Source organism: Cebidichthys violaceus, unplaced genomic scaffold (genome assembly GCF_023349555.1).
Source record: "Cebidichthys violaceus isolate CVI_PGR_0920_01 unplaced genomic scaffold, fCebVio1.0.p SCAF_1, whole genome shotgun sequence".
Taxonomy (NCBI): Eukaryota; Metazoa; Chordata; class Actinopteri; order Perciformes; family Stichaeidae; genus Cebidichthys; species Cebidichthys violaceus.
This window is the reverse complement of record NW_027176262.1, coordinates 3571259-3590022: the sequence shown is the minus strand read 5'-3', so window position 1 is coordinate 3590022 and position 18764 is coordinate 3571259. Positions and strand designations below refer to the sequence as shown.

Here is an 18764-nt window from a genome sequence, read left to right as displayed (position 1 = left end):
GGCGGGGGGTTGGCACAGACGCGGCGGCCCTAGCTCGGGATTGTCCAAAACCCACCGTTTTAATCCGGATTACGCCCATCATTTCTCTCCCTCTCTTTCTGTATTTCCATCCATTGACCCCCCCACCTCCCTCTCCCCCCACCTCCCTCCCTCCCTCCTTTCCCACCCACGCATTCGCTCCCTTCCTCTCCCCCTGCTGCTCTTTCTCCTGCTCACGCCTCACCCCTCCATCACAACCTGCCCCAAAAAAAAATCCCCCCCCCCCCCCCCACGCTCACTGGCTCTTCTGTTGCCATGGTGAACACTCGTGTCGCTCCTGTTTTTTTCCCGTTTCTGCCAATGATCTGTTCTCAATGATCACTCAGAGTGGATTCTTTTTTTTTTTAGCAAGTCTATTTTTGATGCCCGGGCTCCAATTTTAAACTCTTACTTTTATCGCTTTATCCGTTGCCAAGGTAACTGCCACAGCTAGTAATCGCCATGGAGACCCTTTGCGTAAACGACTGACTGGAAACCCTTCACCTCCCCGGGGATCAATCTTCTCCTTGTTAGTGCTTAAAAAACGAAAAAATGTCCTTTTATAGTCATGAGCCAGGGTAGGTTGGTATTACTACACACAAATACACAACCGGACGTGTGTGTGTGTGTGTGTGTGTGCGCACATGCTTGTTTGAGACCATGTGTTAAATTTGAATTATTGTTGGCCTCTGTAGGACAATGATCTTCATCAATTTATCTCCAGAGCCCGTCAGTTCACATTCATCACCACGCTACTTGTGTGTGTGTGTGTGTGTGTGTGTGTGTGTGTGTGTGTGTGTGTGTGTGTGTGTGTGTGTGAGAGAGAGAGATGGAGTGACACAAAGAGATGGATAGATAAGTGTACAGTATTAGAATATGCTATTATTAGATTTCCATTTTAGGAGCTTACAGACCCAGGATTACACACAGAGACGATAGAATAGTAGAAGAGTATTCTATTCATTGAAAGAGAAATACACAGTATACAAGCTGTTCATCTGTGTACTTATATTCAGTATGGAAGGAAACGTTGTATTTATAAGACAATTAATAGATTAATAATCCGAAAAGGTAGCAACTAATATCTACAAGTGCTTTACATAAGTAAAAGTACAGCGGTATTATCAGCTATCAGCTTACTTAAAGTCTCCAAAGTGAAAGTACTTCAGAAGATTGGCCCCTGTGAATGACTGTGTTACATTATTATTACTGTAGCATCCGTCGTGCACATGTGGCATTTCACTGTTTCACCGAGCTTTAGCTGCTGATAATAAACAGCTGAGGTTTAGTCCAACCTCTGGGTCCAGGCCCCTTCCAGAGGGTCACAGGATGGATCTGAGGGGTCGTGAGGTGATTAAAGGGTGAAACTGCTTTCAACTCATCAGAAACCGAACAAGCACACATCTAGGCTTATCGTGTTATTTCATGCAAAACGAACCGGTGACCAAAGCTGTAGTGGCATAAAAAAAACTGAATTTGAGGAGTGGAAGTATTAAGTAGCATGAAATGTACTGTATATACTTAGATAAAGTACCTCAAAGTACTAGAGTAAATGGACTTAGTGTCACAACGTATTCTCTCACAAAGCTTCGGGTGAAATCTTATGAAAAAGTAGCACATTTTTGGTGCATTTTTCTACTGAAGTCCAGCAAAACGTGTCAAATTTAGCCCTTCACATGCATTCAATCTCTTCAAAATGAACTTTTGTCTTCACTCAGTATAGGTTTAGGCAACAAAACAACTTAGTCAGGTTGAAAAAAACAACGCGGTTCCAAATAACTATGTAAGAGACAAAGCAATCAAAAGTTGTCTTCTCATTTCACACGGCGCACAAACAGCGATCTCCTGGGTCTCCTTTTGTTGAACCCATCCGCCTCCCCTCCAATCGGCCCTTTTGTGGGTTTAATGATCACATCATAATTGATATCGTGGAATATCTTATGAATTCATTTTTCTTGGTATAGCTACGAATGCTGTATGAGATCAGCCTGTTTTCTTAACGCGACAAAGTAACCAGTGCTCAAAGCTGCCAAATGAATGTAGTGGCGTAACCAACACAAATTCCCCTACATGTGTAGTCAAAGAGCAGAAGTATTAAGTAGTATTGCGTGCAGTATATATATATATATATATATATATATATATATATATATATATATATATATACATATACCGCACGCACGCCAAATTCATCCTGCCAGGATTATTAGGTTTAAGGTGCTTTGCACATACCGCTCCTTGACCATTCATTCAAATACGACACGATGGTACATTCTGTCCCTGAACCGAAATCAACCCGAGAGCCTCGGAGGCCACCTGCTTGGAGTTCAAAGGCTCCCCGGCTGAACAATGATAAGACCATTATGACTGTTTGGTATGATAGAAATCTTCATCTTCTCCAGAGAGGTTGGAACTAACACCCGGCAATGTCAGACACAATCGGCTTTGTGACGCCCTGCAACAGCTGGATAAGAGTGTGTGTGTGTGTCTGATTAAAATGTGTGTGTGTGTGTGTGTGTGTGCACATGTGCATGGAGAGGTGTCCTTAGTGATTTCCTTCTCGGATTCTCTGTATTCCTGGTAAATCTGTGCATATTTGTTGTTTTATTGGTCTGAGCGTTTGAGTGCGTCAGTCAGTGTCTGTAAATGTTTGTTCGGTGGGATGAAGGTCTGTCAGCAGCCCCCCTCTCTCTCCTTCTGCCATTGGCCTGAAGCACTGCAACCCTCTGAGTGTGTGTGTGTGTGTGTGTGTGTGTGTGTGTGTGTGTGTGTGTGTGTGTGTGAGTGTGTGAGTGTGTGTGTGTGTGTCTCCCCCCGTGTGAGGTCGGATACAGCTCGGTGCCAGACGACCCGCCGTGAACCACGAGCTATTGATAAACCGTGGCAGAGGAACACAGAGACCGAGGGACGGAGCGAGAGGGAGCATGACATGTGTCCGTCCGCATTTGATGTGACAGGATGAGATTTGTCACAGCTGCTGGCGCGTTGTATCTGGGTTACCACCTGGCATCCTCAAGACAGACACACGGGAGAGACACAATGCCAAAAAAAACATTGTGAGGTAGAAGAGGAGAGGCAGGATGAGGGTTGGAGTAAACAAAGAGATGGAAGGGACTCGGGGGGGGGGGGGGGGGGGGGGATTTTCCCAAACCGCTGCTGACACTGATGAGCAAACACATCGCTGCAAATCCCAAATCTCAACTTCAGGCCGTTAGCTTAGCTTAGCACAAAGACTGAAAGCAATGGGAAACTGTGAGCCACATACGTTAGCGGTTTCCCCATGCTTCCAGTTTTTATGCTAAGCTAATCCATCTCCTGAGTCCAGCTTCATGTTTAACAAACACATCTTGTGTATTTTTCAAAATGTCAAACTATTCTTTTTAATATTAATTATAAAACAAACAACGCAGAGGCTCCCTATAGTCCAAACCAAAACACAGCAAACTCTTTTTTTTTTTGTCCTTTCAACCAAGGCAGCATATACCAGGTCCATTTCTCCCGTTCCCACCTTTCACAATAAAAGCCCAAGGCCAGTATTTGGTATTTTTGTGTTGGTTATCCGTCACGCCCCTGTTGTGTAAAAGGCCTTTTACAGCGATTCATTTAACATTTTCTAAGTTGGCATGTTTTATATTTCATCATGTTCTGCTCTAGCATGCTAACTAGCTATAAGTTTACAGTTATTAGGATTTGATTAGATAAGAGTTTGACCAATAGCTACAAAAATGTACTTCAAATATCACTCACTTGGAGGACCAGCAGTCAGTTTACCCTCTCTACTTTATTTTGTCTTTATGTGGTGATGGGTCAAGTAATTGAAATAATTAATAATAATAATAATTGAAGATATTTTTGCCTGAACTCGACTGTGGCGATCCTGCTTAACTGCATTACATTAGACTAACTAATACCTTCTACCTATTTTAACATGGCCGTCACTGAAATTGCATTTGGTGTTGAAACCACAGTAGAGCCGCCTGCTTCCAGACCTCTGGAGTCAAAGGGAAACGGTAGTACAGTCTGATTATTAAAGTGATCGTCATGCAGATCAGAGGTCGTGACACAGAAGACGGGAGGCTGATTGGTGAAGCTCCCGGGGAACTGGGGCGCTAAATCTATCGACGGAATTAGTAGTAGATACAGAGCTGCAGCAGCATGGAGGCGTAGAAAAGTGGGGTGGAGGAGGGGAGGGGGGGGAAGCTGTGTAGAGAAAAGGCAGAGCTTAACGGTGACGGAACAGGTATTGACGGAGGCTAAAGGTGAGGCTCTGAAAAAGGATTAGCAGGTCAGCCATAACATTGGACTTGTTTACACCGCTGATCAAGGCCGCTAACTCACTCCTCAGCCTGCAGAGGCGGAGCTAATAGCTTTTTACTGTTTTGTCCAACATGATTTCACCCTTAAAAAAAATGAAATTTAACATTTAAATTTCAGCTAGAAATCAATTTTGAAACTATCCATCTATGTTTTAAGATAAAATTCTTAACATTGTTTCTTCTTCGCAGCTTTTGAACAACAATATCTAAAAAAAGGGGGCCAATAATGTTCTGGTTTTCCTCACGGCCTCGTCTTCTAAAAGCGTCTCCTTCGCTGCAGCCTCGTTTCCTTCCCCTCCTTTGCTGGTGTCATTTGTCGTGAACCCTTAAAGTAAACAAGCAGCCGAGCCCCTCGAGGCCCCTATGAGCCGCGCGCTAACTGGTCAGAAACACGCCGTTCTGTAGTTGACTTAGCTTCTACTCGGCACACTTCATCTCCCTTCGTTTTTTTTCTTTTTTTTTTTTCTGCCTCTCGCCTGTTGCCGTGGTAACCAGCAGAGAGGAGATTGAAGGGAGGGAGTAGAAATGAGAGGAGAGAAAAAGAAGAAGAAGAAGAAGAAGAAAAAAAAGGGGGGTGTAGGGGTTTCTGGGTAAAAGAACCACGGCTGCACTTCCTCCACCCTGCTCTTCCTCCTCCTCCCTTTCATCTCTTCATCTCCTCCGTCACATCTTCCAATCTCTCCCAAAAAAAAAACCTCGCCGCCGCTCCTTATCGATTCCTGACCAATGATTTCCCGCCTCCTCTTCCTCATTATCCTCCCAACAGTTTTTGCCTCTTTTGTCCACAATTTCCTGAAATTGTTGTGCTCCTCTCTACTCCTCCGCCTCAGACCTTGTTCCCGTTTACTATCGCATCCCGATGAAGAGCGACACACTCGTGTTCTCTGCCGTGGACACGACACTGGAAAGTGCCTCACAACAAGTGTGTGCATTTTTCATTCGCCTTTGCCTCACTAAGCCCTAAAACTTCAGCTCTACTGAGCAACACGCAAACTCCCACCTCACCGCTGCTTCTATTTATACGCAGCTCTCCCTCTGCGCTCGCCATGTAAATAGCGTTGAAGGTTTCATTAGAAGAGGCTGACATTAAACATAAAGGACGATCTTCAATAATACCGAGGGAGCTGCGCTGTGAATGGCAATTCAGTTTCAATGGAAGTTGAATAATGCAGACCGCTGGAGCAGCAACACTATTTGTGTGTGTGTGTGTGTGTGTGTGTGTGTGTGTGTGTGTGTGTGTGTGTGTGTGTGTGTGTGCGCACGGAGGAGGAGGGGGGGTGGTGGCGGCACTATTTCTCCTGTCAGATGCGCAAAATGATTATTTTTCACACCACTGCACACGTTTCATTTTTGACAATTAACCCTAACGAAGGCAATGAGAGCTCTGAAGATGATAAAACGCCCCCTCGGTGCAAGATATCGGCGTCAGACAACGAGGAGGAGAGAGCGAGGACGACAGCAGGTCGGGGACACACAATTGCTGGAGGAGAAGAGGCGTTTTTGGACTTGTGTTGGCACAATGTTTCTGCATAATCACCAGCGCCTGTGTGATAACACAGTCAACATATTAGTCGAAGGCAACAACAAACACTGTCTGCCGAGATGTGTGCTAACATGTCTGCCAATGTGCATGTTTGATGCGCGTGCGACCGTTTTTTTCGTCATCGGTTTGATTCTCTGTTGTTTATTTTGAGATGAATGGATGAAACTTTGAAGCTACAAATTATGAGAAAACATTTTTAAAAATTCCCATAAAAATTTGAAAGCCCTCAAATTGCTTGTTTTGTTCAGTCCACATTATTCAATTTTCAATGACATAAAACACACCTTTATCAACCAGCATACATGAAAACTGAACATCAATTCTGTTGATTAGATGCATTTCTGCAGTAACTCAAATGTACTGTGAGGGTGCAGAGTGCAGTAGAAGGACTTTGTTGTGGCGTTTTTAAAGGCCTCATCTGACTGTTTGCAGAGAAAGAAGGCTCTTTAAAAAATACAACTACAGACACAATCTGGAGATTATTCCTGGCAGAGAGAGAGAGAGAGAGAGAGGGAGAACGAGAGAGAACGAGAGAGAGAGAAGAGAGAGAATGAGAGAAGAGAGAGACAGAGAGAACAAGAGAGAAGAGAGAGAGAGGGGGAGAGAGAAGAGAGAGAGAGAATGAGAGAAGACAGAGAGAGAGAGAGAGAGAGAGAGAGAGAGGGAGAGAAAAAGAGAACGAGAGAGAAGAGAAAGAGAAGAGAGAGTGAGAGAGACAGAGAGAGAGAGAGAGAGAGAGAAGGGCCTCAACAGGAGCCCTGGGACTACAAATGAAAGAAAGAAAAAATAGAAGGATGCTTTAGAGAGGAGAGAAAAACAGGTTGGGGTTGCTGTGTTGCTGTGTTGCGTACGATAATCTAAAGCTATTCGATGGCATTAACATTAGAAAAAAAAAAAAAACTAATGCAAGAATCCTCCCTTGGCCCAGCCACAGATTACAGCTGTGGGTTCGCGTGTGGAAGCTATTATATAATTCATTCTCTCTGATGAGATTTTCCTCCATTGCTGGTTCTCCTTTCTCGCGCTCTGTCCCACCACTGGCAGGTTTCTCTTTTAATTTAAGGCGGAGATGTCCGAGCCTCGCTGGCTCTTTCTTTCTTTTTTCTTTTTTTTTTTTTTTTTGGTAACTTTATAATCTTTTTATCCCTGTCTGGAACTAATTCATCTCAAACAGCGATTTGATGTCTTCTTTCAGTACTTCAGTTAGTTCCAAACAGCCTCTACACTCAGTGCATGCTGTTTTGTTGTATGGATGGTTGTGCGAGTGTGCACGCGTGTGTGTGTGTGTGTGTGTGTGTGCACGTGTGTGTGTGTGTGTGTGTGTGTGTGTGTGTGTGCGTCCATGTAGTGCAACACTGTCTCACTCTGGTATTGTGAATTCTCCGCTCGCTAAGCTCCATAATGGAGCCTGAACAAGGGCAAAAAGCATTCCCATCTTTTTGCATATATTGCCCCCCCCCCTCCACAGCTGATCACAGGTGTGCAGATTTGCATTAAGTCCTTTATTTGTCATTTTTGAGGTCATCCCCGATGACCCGCCGTTTTTGACGAGAGGTACATGTGAACCGCACACCGTCAAACTCTGGAGAGGATTTAACTTTGCCCTTCGACTCCACATCTGCGCCGTGATTGGTAGATTACCCTTCACACAGCCAAATGCCATCTAATGATTATCTGGCAACGTCTGAGGTCCCCCTCCCCCCGGAGGGGGTCACAGTGTGGTCCACATAAGCACATCTTTTTTAGTTTGATAACTCTTTCACAACTCCTTCTACATGAATGCAGTGGATCGGCCCGAGGAGCATTCCAGTGAGAGCTACTCCCTCTTGTTGACGTTCTATCTGATAAATCCAGACTTATCTTGAGGGAGGGTTGCAGGTGAAGCGGAGGGAAGAGGTTAAGGTGGGATTTTAAATGCAAAGCTGTGTGCTGAGGCTGCTGCCAGAGGAGTGTTTGAGAAATGTCCTCGTGTTGAGAGATGCGTGAGGAAACTAAATCTGATGTTTCTAGATTGATAAATCATATTTCACTATATCTTTATCTTTATTCAGCCTTTGAGATAATAAAAATACATCATCAAGCTACAAAACAAGCCAATGATTTAACTGTAAAAGGAAGTATAATATGATTGCGTTGGCCCTTGAGATCCAGTGATGCATCAGCCCCTTATATTATTTATTATAATATTATATTATGTATCTGTTATAGCGATGGTATTCTGTCTTTGACGTATACTGCATCTGTTGCACCCACACAAATGCAGCCTGGGCAATACAAAGAATCTACATTGTAAATTACGTATTTTCTCCCCGATTAACTTATCACTTATCACACATACATTTGCAAACAGAGTCTGCATAAGTCAACGCAGTGATGTCAGGAAGGATGGGTGGGTGGGTCAAACAAACACGGGACTTTCACCCAGGAAACCGTTGTTTGTGTCCCGTGTGAAACCAAAAAAAAATGACTTATTCTAATTTAGGTGCATTACTTAATAATGTAACTAACCCTGATGTACACTGACTAAACCTAACCAAGTGGTTTTGTTACCTAAATATAACAAAGTAATTATCCTGCTTTGTTGTTAAGTTATGCGGCAATTCACAACGTTAAACCCGTGTTTAAAGCTGCGACCGGAATCCGGTTTCCCTGGAAACGTATAGTTGTGAATGTAGTTTAGTTGTACGGGAATGTGATTTTGTAGGAGACGGGGTCGAAAAATGTCTTTTTTTTTCCGACAGCAACATGTAAAATCGGTGGAGAAACAATGGTGGAGCATTGGTGTCTGAAAGGCGCTTATAGTAAGTTTGTTGTGAAGCTTCATCCCTGTAATTTTAAACGCTCCGTGTTATGCACATTGACATTTTCTCAGGAATCAGTGGCTCTTCCTGCAGCGTGTCGTACTGCCCATCAGCACCGCCTCCAAAGCCATTTGTATATGTCACCATCTATTGACTTGTATGCACTTGTATAAAAAAAACCATAAATCTATGATAAACGTAATGAGGTCAAGCTTTGATGGGCTGCTGGGACGGCGTTCGCTACGGGTTCATATGAAGTAATGACAGCGATTCATCATTCCCGTTGTTCACGGGATTATCATTAATATAAATGCTAGTGATTAGCGAGAGTTGATCTCGCTGCGTGCGGAACTCAGTATCTGAGGGATTGAACTACAACGCGGCGATCAATCAACAGATTAGCAACAACGTCCGGGGCTTGTCTTCGGTCCGCGGGCCTCGGTCCGGACTTTAGTCGTAGATTACAGACAGCCAACTGGCTCGCACTGCCTGCAAAAGGCACACAAAAAAAAGAAAAAGAAAAGCCTCCTGTCTAAAGTGCTTGCTTGGTCTCAGATCTGAAAAATAAATGAGGGGCTGAGTTGAGTAAGAGAAGAACAAAGACAGAGGGATGTCTGCGAGGAAGCTAGGGAACAGAACAAGAGTGCAGGAAGGAATAGAAACCTGTAGTCCGCCCACTGTCCAACATCATGAAGCACACACACACACACACACACACACACACACACACACACACACGCAAAGTCTACAGGATGTGCCCAGTCAGCGCTAACCCGCCAAACGCGCGGTAGAATAGACACGCATTAACGCACACACACACACACACACACACACACACGGAGAGAATTAAAGTGAAACCAACTTTGGCAACAGTTCCCTCAATGTCTCCCCACACGGAAGTAACACCTAATCTGAAGACAAGGTTCACCTCGGTGTCACCTGCTGCAGAGAGAGTAGGCTGCACTGTGCTGTTGTAACGTCAACAACTGTGAGGTTACTCTGCATAATCGTGTGTGTGTGAGTGTGTGTGCGTGTGTGTGTGTGGAAACTGATCACAGCTCCAATTTAAGTGAGTCTAAAACAGTCAAGGTTGCCACAGTAACTTTGCCGAACTACGCAAAAGGAAACTAAAATTAGACAAGATCTCACGTCTTTTTTTACCTGTTTACACCCTCACATCACACACACACACACACACACACACACACACACACACACACACACACACACACACACACACACACACACACACTGTTCTTCTTCTGGAGTGTTTACTCTGGCTGATAAAGGAGATTTGGAGCACTCTTCTTCTCTGGTTCTCATCAGGATAAAACAGTGACTTAACAGTAAGACAATGTCCCTCTCTATCATCAGCACATTATGTCCTCCTTCCTCTGCCTCTGCGCCTCCTCTCCCACTTCTCTTTTCTAATTAAGGAGTTCAACGTCCTTCATGAAGCTCACTGCTGTGATTTCAATCTCTAATCCCCTCCTCTCAACCTTGAGTCTGACTTGAGCATGAGACATGCATGAGACATGCATGCTTTCTGTCACAATAGCTCTCTGATGTGCTCTCTGCTTTCTCTGTACTGTAACTCTTATTTAAAAAAAGAGGTGTCACCGGGCCTTTAGGGTTTTGCTTTTAAAAACTAATAATAGAGCAGAATATTTTTACACGCTGCACTTTATTGTCTATTTATACTCTTTTCAAAGCTGATTATGCGGAATTCTTGATGGAACGTCTTTCGTCCGTTCATTTGAATTCCTCGCTTATCTCTGTCGTTCGTGCTTTTCTCACTCTTTTGTACTCGGTGTCTGTAGAGGCATTGCTGGGAAGGAAACCTGAGGACGGCTCGTCCTTCCTGACACAGTAACTCGCTGTGCGTCTCTGGCTGTTAACCCCATTTAATCTCTCTCTCTTTCTCCTCCAGGATCCTGCTAACAGTAGTGGTGATCTTCCGCATCCTGATCGTCGCCATCGTTGGTGAGACCGTCTACGAGGACGAGCAGACCATGTTCATCTGCAACACCCTGCAGCCCGGCTGCAACCAGGCCTGCTACGACAAGGCCTTCCCCATTTCCCACATCCGCTACTGGGTCTTCCAGATCATACTGGTGTGCACGCCCAGCCTCTGCTTCATCACCTACTCCGTCCACCAGTCGGCCAAGCAGAAAGACCGGCGCTACTCCTTCCTCTATCCCATCATGGAGAGGGACTACGGGGGAAGGGACGGAGCGCGGAAGATCCGCAACATCAATGGAATCCTGGTTCAGCACGGCGGCGATGGCGGCGGAGGGAAGGAAGAACCCGACTGCCTGGAGGTGAAGGAGATCCCCAACGCCCCGCGGGGCCTCACCCACGGGAAGAGCTCCAAGGTTCGCCGGCAAGAAGGGATCTCCCGCTTCTACATCATTCAGGTGGTGTTCAGAAACGCACTGGAGATTGGCTTCCTGGCGGGCCAGTACTTCCTGTACGGCTTTAGTGTGCCTGGGATTTTCGAGTGCGACCGCTACCCGTGTCTGAAGGAGGTGGAGTGCTACGTGTCTCGCCCCACGGAAAAAACGGTCTTCCTGGTGTTCATGTTCGCGGTGAGCGGCATCTGCGTGGTGCTCAACCTGGCGGAGCTCAACCATCTGGGCTGGCGCAAGATCAAGGCCGCCATCAGGGGCGTGCAGGCCCGCAGGAAGTCCATCTGCGAGATCAGGAAGAAAGATATGGCGCATCTGTCCCAGCCGCCCAACCTGGGACGCACGCAGTCCAGCGAATCGGCCTACGTCTGATGACGAGGAGAAGAAGAAAAAAAAGGAGGCGGAGTGGGGTGAATGTGCAAGAGAGACAATGACTTAATTATGATTTTAATTTAATGAAGACGGTGCGGAGATGACCCCTCCTCCGCGATGAGATGAATGAAACAGAATGTAAAATGACGAAACCTCCGGCTCTTCGGCTTAGAGAGTCAAGAAGGAGGAGGGGAAGAGGGAAATTAAAAAGCAGAGAGGACAAAAAGTTCTGTTCTGCAAATGAACGTGATGAACACATTTTAGTTCCATGGGGAGAGACACTCCAACTGCCATTTTATACTCTTTTTTTTTTTTTTTTTTGTAAACTAATTACCTTCTCCTCTGCCCCTCGTTTCTTTCAAAGCGGGGAATTAAATCCTCAAGGGGCTGGAGAGGGATTGAGAGGATGAGAAGATGAGACGACGGGAGAGGAGAACGGATGAGAGGCTGTTTTTTTTTTGTATTTCTTTTGGGGATATTGGGAGATGACGGCAGGCGTTTGATGCATCCCATGGTGCTTTTCTTCTGGACTGTGTCAGCCTCGGCGAAAAAAAGGGAGGACAATATATAGGGGACGGGACAAGGAGGATGAGCAGCAACGTTATTAAAAGAGGAACGGAAGAACTGTCAACGCCACGTCGGACGATCGAGAACGAAGGCGAGAGAGAGAGAGAGAGAGAGAGAGAGAGAGAGAAGGTGTGAGAACATGTGATGTATAGAGAAGAGAGTTCTTCTTTCGCTTCCTCTCCTCGCCGGAGACTCGAGGTAGAAAGAGCTGCTCCTGATCAGTGTCAGCCTCGCCTCGGCTGGAACATCGTCACGAGCCAAAACCAAGAGAAAGAGACTGACGATGTTTATGTTTTGTCTCTTGGCAAAAGATGATTTTAACACAAACACAGCGAGTACCATAAACACATTTTTTTTCTTCTTCTTCTCTGCTCTCTCTGCTCCGCGGTTGGCAGCTACATAAGACCCCAGGCGCTTCTGACGACAGTAATGACTCTCGCTGCTCCACTTCTGCGTAAACCTTGGAGAGGAACTAATGAACAAATGGACACGCAGCGTGGAAAACGCCGGTCTCTCCCGAAGCACAAACCAAACTTCCCTCCTCGCCGGCATTCCAGCCGTGCTGAGAGGCGAAAGGAGAGACAGAAAGAGAGGAGAGAAGGAGAAGAAGAAGGAGCTCGTAGAGGAGAGGAACACATCACTTTATTACAACTTTAAACAAATTTTATAAAAAAAAAATATATCACCATGAGTTATGTTTTTTTTTTTTTTTTTCAGAGAAAGCGATGGTGCCATCCTTGAGATATTTAATTATTGTTGAAAAGTTACATAGAGTATATCATGGTAATATTATTTATCCATTTAGAATATATCCAAATAGATTTATTTATCTTTGCCTGCGGGTTGGTTGGAACATCATGTTGATGGTTTTTTTCCAAATGTATAAACTGTCTGTCTTTTTTTTTTGTTTTGTTTCGTTTAAAGCATTCCTCCGCGATGGAACTGAGTAACGGCATGTGCGGGGTGGGAAGGGACCCGTTTGTGAGCTTTGTTTTGAAACGTACAGTATCGAGGCTGTGCAGCTGATTTTTACTTTTTTTTTTTTAATAACGTGCAAATATTTAAGACATCTTCATTTCAATTGTTACTGTCTTGCATTCAAAATGTAAAACAATGCATCTTTGTGCGTTTTTTCTACAGAGAGCCTTCTTCAAAATCAGCTGCACGGCCTCAGGCTGACGACGGCCTGTGAGCCATTTGAAAAAGGCATGTTTACACGACGCAATGTTTCCTGAATGATCAAGCTGTGTAGCCCATGAGTAGTAACTCCCTAGGGACAGTTGTGTTTTTCAATCTCAGTGGTTTTTCATTTTGCATTTCCTTCCCCGACGGGATTTCAGCATGCATGCCTTGTAAGAGAAAAGAACGTCATGAAAGAATAAGATGAAGATGACAGAGAGTGTTGCACCTTGATTAATGCAGACGAGTGGGAGAGTGGCAGACTGAAGGAACTCGCGTCGGCAGCATCTAGGCCGCGCTGTCGTACGCGAGTGCATCATTTAAAACAGGGAGCTTTCACACCGGGAGCCCGTGAAACCAGACATAGGGACCGATTCAGCAGACAACATGCGGTGGTTTTTAAAAGAGAACTCACTCATACGCCGTCATGTTCCTCATAGCAGTTCATGCCTCTATTTCGTCTGAGGAAAAAATCCACAAATGCGTCTTACACCAGGTCTAAACTCACTGTAGCAGGTCAGTGGTCTGAGCTTCAGCATCTTAACTACCACTGCAAACTGAATGGCCTTAAGTAGCTCAACACAGTAGCTTAACACTGCCACGGTTGACAGTTTGACTCTATGGAGCATGTCTATGTTCCCTCAGTCCTGTGTTCCCTCAACCCTACGTTCCCTTAGACCTATATTCCCTAAACGCTACGTTCCCTTAGACCTATATTCCCTAAATGCTATGTTCCTTTAGACCTATATTCCCTAAACCTTATGTTCCCTTAGTCCTGTGTTCCCTCAACCCTACGTTCCCTTAGACCTATATTCCCTAAACGCTACGTTCCCATAGACCTATATTCCCTAAATGCTATGTTCCTTTAGACCTATATTCCCTAAACCCTATGTTCCCTTAGTCCTGTGTTCCCTCAACCCCACGTTCCCGTAGACCTATATTCCCTAAATGCTATGTTCCCTTAGTCCTATGTTCCCTAAACCCTATGTTCCCTCAGTCTTATGTTCTCTCAGCTTTACATTCCTTCAGTCCTATGTTCCCTCAGTCCTGTGTTCCCTTAGACCTATATTCCCTAAACCCTACGTTCCCTTAGACCTATATTCTCTAAACCCTTATGTTCCCTTAGACCTATATTCCCTAAACCCTTATGTTCCCTTAGTCCTATGTTCCCTAAACCTTTATGTTCCCTTAGTCCTATGTTCCCTAAATCCTATGTTCCCTCAGTCTTATATTCTGTCAGCTTTACATTCCTTCAGTCCAATGTTCCCTCAATCCTGTGTTTCCTCGGCCCTTTGTTACCTCAGTTCTATGTTCCCTAAACCCCAACATCCCTCAGTCCTATGTTCCCTATGTTGATTAAGGATTTCCTACATTTCCCACAATGCTTTTGGCCAACTCCTTGGTCACTATGCTGAGGGTAAAAAAAAAGGAAAATGAGTTGCATCAGCACCGTTCAAACCCCCTTATGTTAAAATAAAATACACCACATTGCAAATGTGTTGTCAACATTTTGAGTGCAGCTTTCACCAAACATGAAGCTCTACAGTAGATGAAGAATGTTTACGTTCACTATTTTCTCTGTCTTTTGTAGCTTTTTTTGAAAGAAAAAAAAACGTGCGTGTCATCAAATGGCATTGCTCTGGAAATACCTTGACATGACAATAAGTACTTCTGTATAAGCAGCATAAACACACGTTAACCCAGATCTAAAGTGGGACTCGGAGCAACAGCGACAGCTGACGTAGCAGAAGAAATCCCCCCCCCCTCTCCAAAATCTCTGTTTCACCATGCTGTCATAATCTCCGTAATTCTTACAGGTGATTATCCCCAGATTTAGACTCCTCTGAGCAACTCTGCGGGGATCGGTGCAGTCTACTGTATGCGCTAGGAGGGGCGAATATGCTGAAGGGGCACGCTTTGGAAGCCTAATAATAGAGGTTTAGTCATGGCTTCCCTCGGTAGCTGGTGCTTCTAGCGAAAGGCTTACTCGCTGTCCTTGAGCTTAAAGGCCAGGCCAATGTCCTGTATGCAGCTCCTGCTGGACGGTCACTGCGCAGCGTTGATCTGATCGCCACAGAGCACAGGTCAACGCTGGTGTGAGGCCTATTTTTACACATGCGTTAAAAAAAACAAACCCGCAGCACATCTGGACGTGAGAACGTCAGTTTGGATTCAGTTGTTATGTCTGGTTTCATTCAGGTCAGAAACACGTACACACACACACACACACACACACACACACACACACACACACACACACACACACACACACACACACAGCGTGACATGAAAGTGTCCTGGTTTTCTTCGGTTTACATTTGAACTGTGTCGTTCATTAGCGACTCCTGCAGCGATACAGTCGGTGGGTTCCAAAGTAAAAAGCTGGCCCCATGTTCTTCCAACAGTCCACTACTCTCCACAGTCTACTTTTCTATTTGTCAATGTGAAATGAATTATGCAACTTTTATTTTTATTCTCATTTGCTTATCTTTTTTGACTTGTGGATTCATTTGTTGTCTGTTGCTCTTTTTGTGCAGTGACATATCAAAAAAAAAAAGAAAAAAAGAAAGATGTTTGTTTTTTTCTATGTAAAGGAACAACAAGTTGTTTTTGTCTTTTTCAATGTGTAAAATCAAGGGTAGAATGTTGAAATATAAGACTTGCAGAAAAAAAAAGATATTATATTTCCTCCCTTGCCAAAGTGATATGCAAAATCTAATTCATTTTCAAAGATTTTTTATCTGCATGTGTAATGGAATAAGCATGTTTCTATGTTTTTCTTCAGCAGAATCTTCAATGAGAGACTTTTCAATTTGTTTGTCCAAACTACGAAGCGAAGCTATTACGTCTCGATGCCAAGTGTGTATATTAACCACCCAGTTCTTCAGACGGTACAGAGCCAGACAATACCAACTCAGCGATGTTAAGACTTCCTGTTACAGTTCGTCAGTCTCAGTTACTCCTCCCAAAAGATTTTGAAAACAACTACACACACAGTAAATCTTCTACTTTGAGAAATTTGCACATGAATATATATATACATATATATATATATATATATATACCTTTATAATCTGTTGTAGAAGAGGATTTATAAGCCAATCAGTCAAATGATCTACTGTAAAAACACAGGGTACACCGGAATACAAGCATACAGGTTGAAGACGGCGGAACATTCCAGGGTTTAGTCCCCCAGCACAATGTGTAGTGACCCTCCGATTCACAGCCTCTTCATGTGTTAAATGTGATGAAATCCTCAGTGGAGCTCCTTTACGGGACGCGTTGTTGGGGAACGCTGACAGCAGACTCAGGAAAGAAAACAATGCTGATCTTTTACACCAATCTTTTCTAAGTCCAAAAAAAATAAATCAAAAAAATGCCGTTTCTGCATTAGAACACGCTTTGAGAGAAACACGTCGGCACGCTTTCCCTCGACCATCTTTACCTTGTACTGTAAAGCCCACCCAAGAAAAAAAAAAAAAAGCCTGATTACTTACCTGTTGGTGCTATGGTGGTTTGGACTCTTTACCAAAAAAAACAAAACCCCCAATGAATTCAGATACATTCCCCTTGTCTTCAGCACACTACTGCCCCACATACATGTAGCAAAGCAGGTCTCCTTAAAAACATCACGCTGTTACTCTTGACTGTTACTAACCAATCCACACACACACACACTAACACACTTTTGTTCTGCGGAACGGTAGCGAAAGGATTTGACTCCTCAGGAATGCAGCACGCAATTGAGCCGCTTCATTCGTTGACGCGGACGCTCACTGAACTTTACCCCTTTATACTGCCAAAAAAGACGTTAGCTTCATTTAGTAATCGCATCGTGGAAGCCGATCCCGAGGGCTCGTTTGGTGGCCCTTGAGCAAGATTTGGAAGCGCCCCTCTGATACAGTCGAGGGCTTCTTACCGACTGCAAAACTAAAAGCCATAGTTTTTAAGAAAATGAACTTGACTCGGCACATTATTTTCAAAAGACACAGTGTGCAAAGATTAATCACATTCGTACGTAGTCAATTAAGCGATGATTGAAAAATGTAAACGCCTTGTTTCAAATGAAAAGCGTTTTATTGTTGAATGAGAAAAAAAAAAAAGCAGTTTTAAAGCTCCTTTTATCCAGATGTCCGGCTTAAATTTTCATGTGAGAAATAAAATGCTCCCTCCTCCTCCTCTTCCTCCTCTTCCTCCCCCCTCCAGCCCCGTCTGACACTGGTGCTGCTGCACCGCGGGGCTGGATTATAACCGTTTCCGGGTTCAGAGAAGGAACCTCTCAACCTCTCGCTAATCTGTCATGATATCAATCGTGATTACTTCGTCTAATTACGCTGAGTGGCAGATACAGGCAGAGTGGGATTTAAAAAAACGCCATCCGGATTGGACCAAATAGCCACCGGTGCATCTCTCTCATCTCTCTCTCTCTCTCTCTCTCTCTCTCTCTCTCTCTCTCTCTCTCTCTCTCTCTCTCTCTCTGCAACCACCTAACTGGCAGCGGGGTCGTGGACGAGAGATTATGTGACCTGAGCTATAGCTGCAGTTTGTGGCTCTAAAATGCATTGTTGATTCATTGTTTTAAGTGGAAAAAGAAGAGGAAAATACACCTCTCATCTTCCCACTTCCTGATCTCACACCAGGTCACCTCTATGTCAGCTGTGTGAGAAGACGTTACGATGAGAGAGATAACATGAGGAGCGGGGGAGCAGGGTCAAGTTTAGCCAATATTTGGCATCCGATTACAGCGGTAAATTAATATTAAGGGATCCGAAAAGGGAAAATAGTTAAATATCTCCGCCCTAGAACCTTCTTCAGCATAGCTTCTACTGTGACGTCTGTACGGATGCAAAAAGCACGGACTAGAAAACAGAAACACTCGAACACACTCACGCTTTGTAATCTTCATCTGCTGCATCCGACTGCAGATTTTTATGGTGTACCTGACGGACCTTCGCTGAAGGTTCACTGTATATTTCTGACTGGTGTACTGTATGTAAAGACTGAATAAAACCTTGAATGTTACATAAAGCCTGAACCGGCCTCTCGCCCTGCTGATTTACGACCAGTAAAGCGTGTGTGTGTGTGTGTTTGTGCATTATGTGTGTGTGTGTATTGTTTCCTGTACAATGTGATATTTATGTGTGTGTGTGTGTGTGTGTGTATGAAAAGAAAGGAAGAAAAAAAAAAAAAAACGTGACTGGGAGGATGTTCGAGCACGTGTGAGTGATGCGAATTTAGGAAGTAAAAAAGCCTTGTTGGGGGTGAGGGAAAGAGAACAAAGGTTGCTATGATTCATATTGATATCTATATTTAGCTGCCTAAAAACAATATTTGCAGAGAACCACAGCTGGTATGGAGGCGTAGTGACATTTTTGAACTCAATAGGTGACACTGAAACCTTTCAGCAGGATTAAAACCTTTGGACCATGGCAGTGATGAGAGGAAGAATGAATGTGTGTGTGTGTGTGTGTGTGTGTGTGTGTGTGTGTGTGTGAGTGTGTGTGTGTGTGAGAGCACAGTCATATTTTCTCTTTAACTCCCCTCTCTCATTGAATGCACA

General features: G+C 44.3%; 1 protein-coding gene across 1 annotated transcript in view; it reads left to right on the top strand.

Annotated features, from left to right (window-relative positions):
- Positions 1–18239, top strand: part of LOC137869269 (gap junction delta-2 protein) — a 31245-nt gene extending 13006 nt beyond the window's left edge. Inside the window, exon 2 of the mRNA XM_068706562.1 lies at positions 10609–18239. Coding sequence (XP_068562663.1) covers positions 10609–11458 — 850 coding nt within the window. The 3' untranslated portion in view covers positions 11459–18239. The remainder of the gene's footprint in view (positions 1–10608) is intronic.
- The last annotated feature ends 525 nt before the right edge of the window (positions 18240–18764 follow it).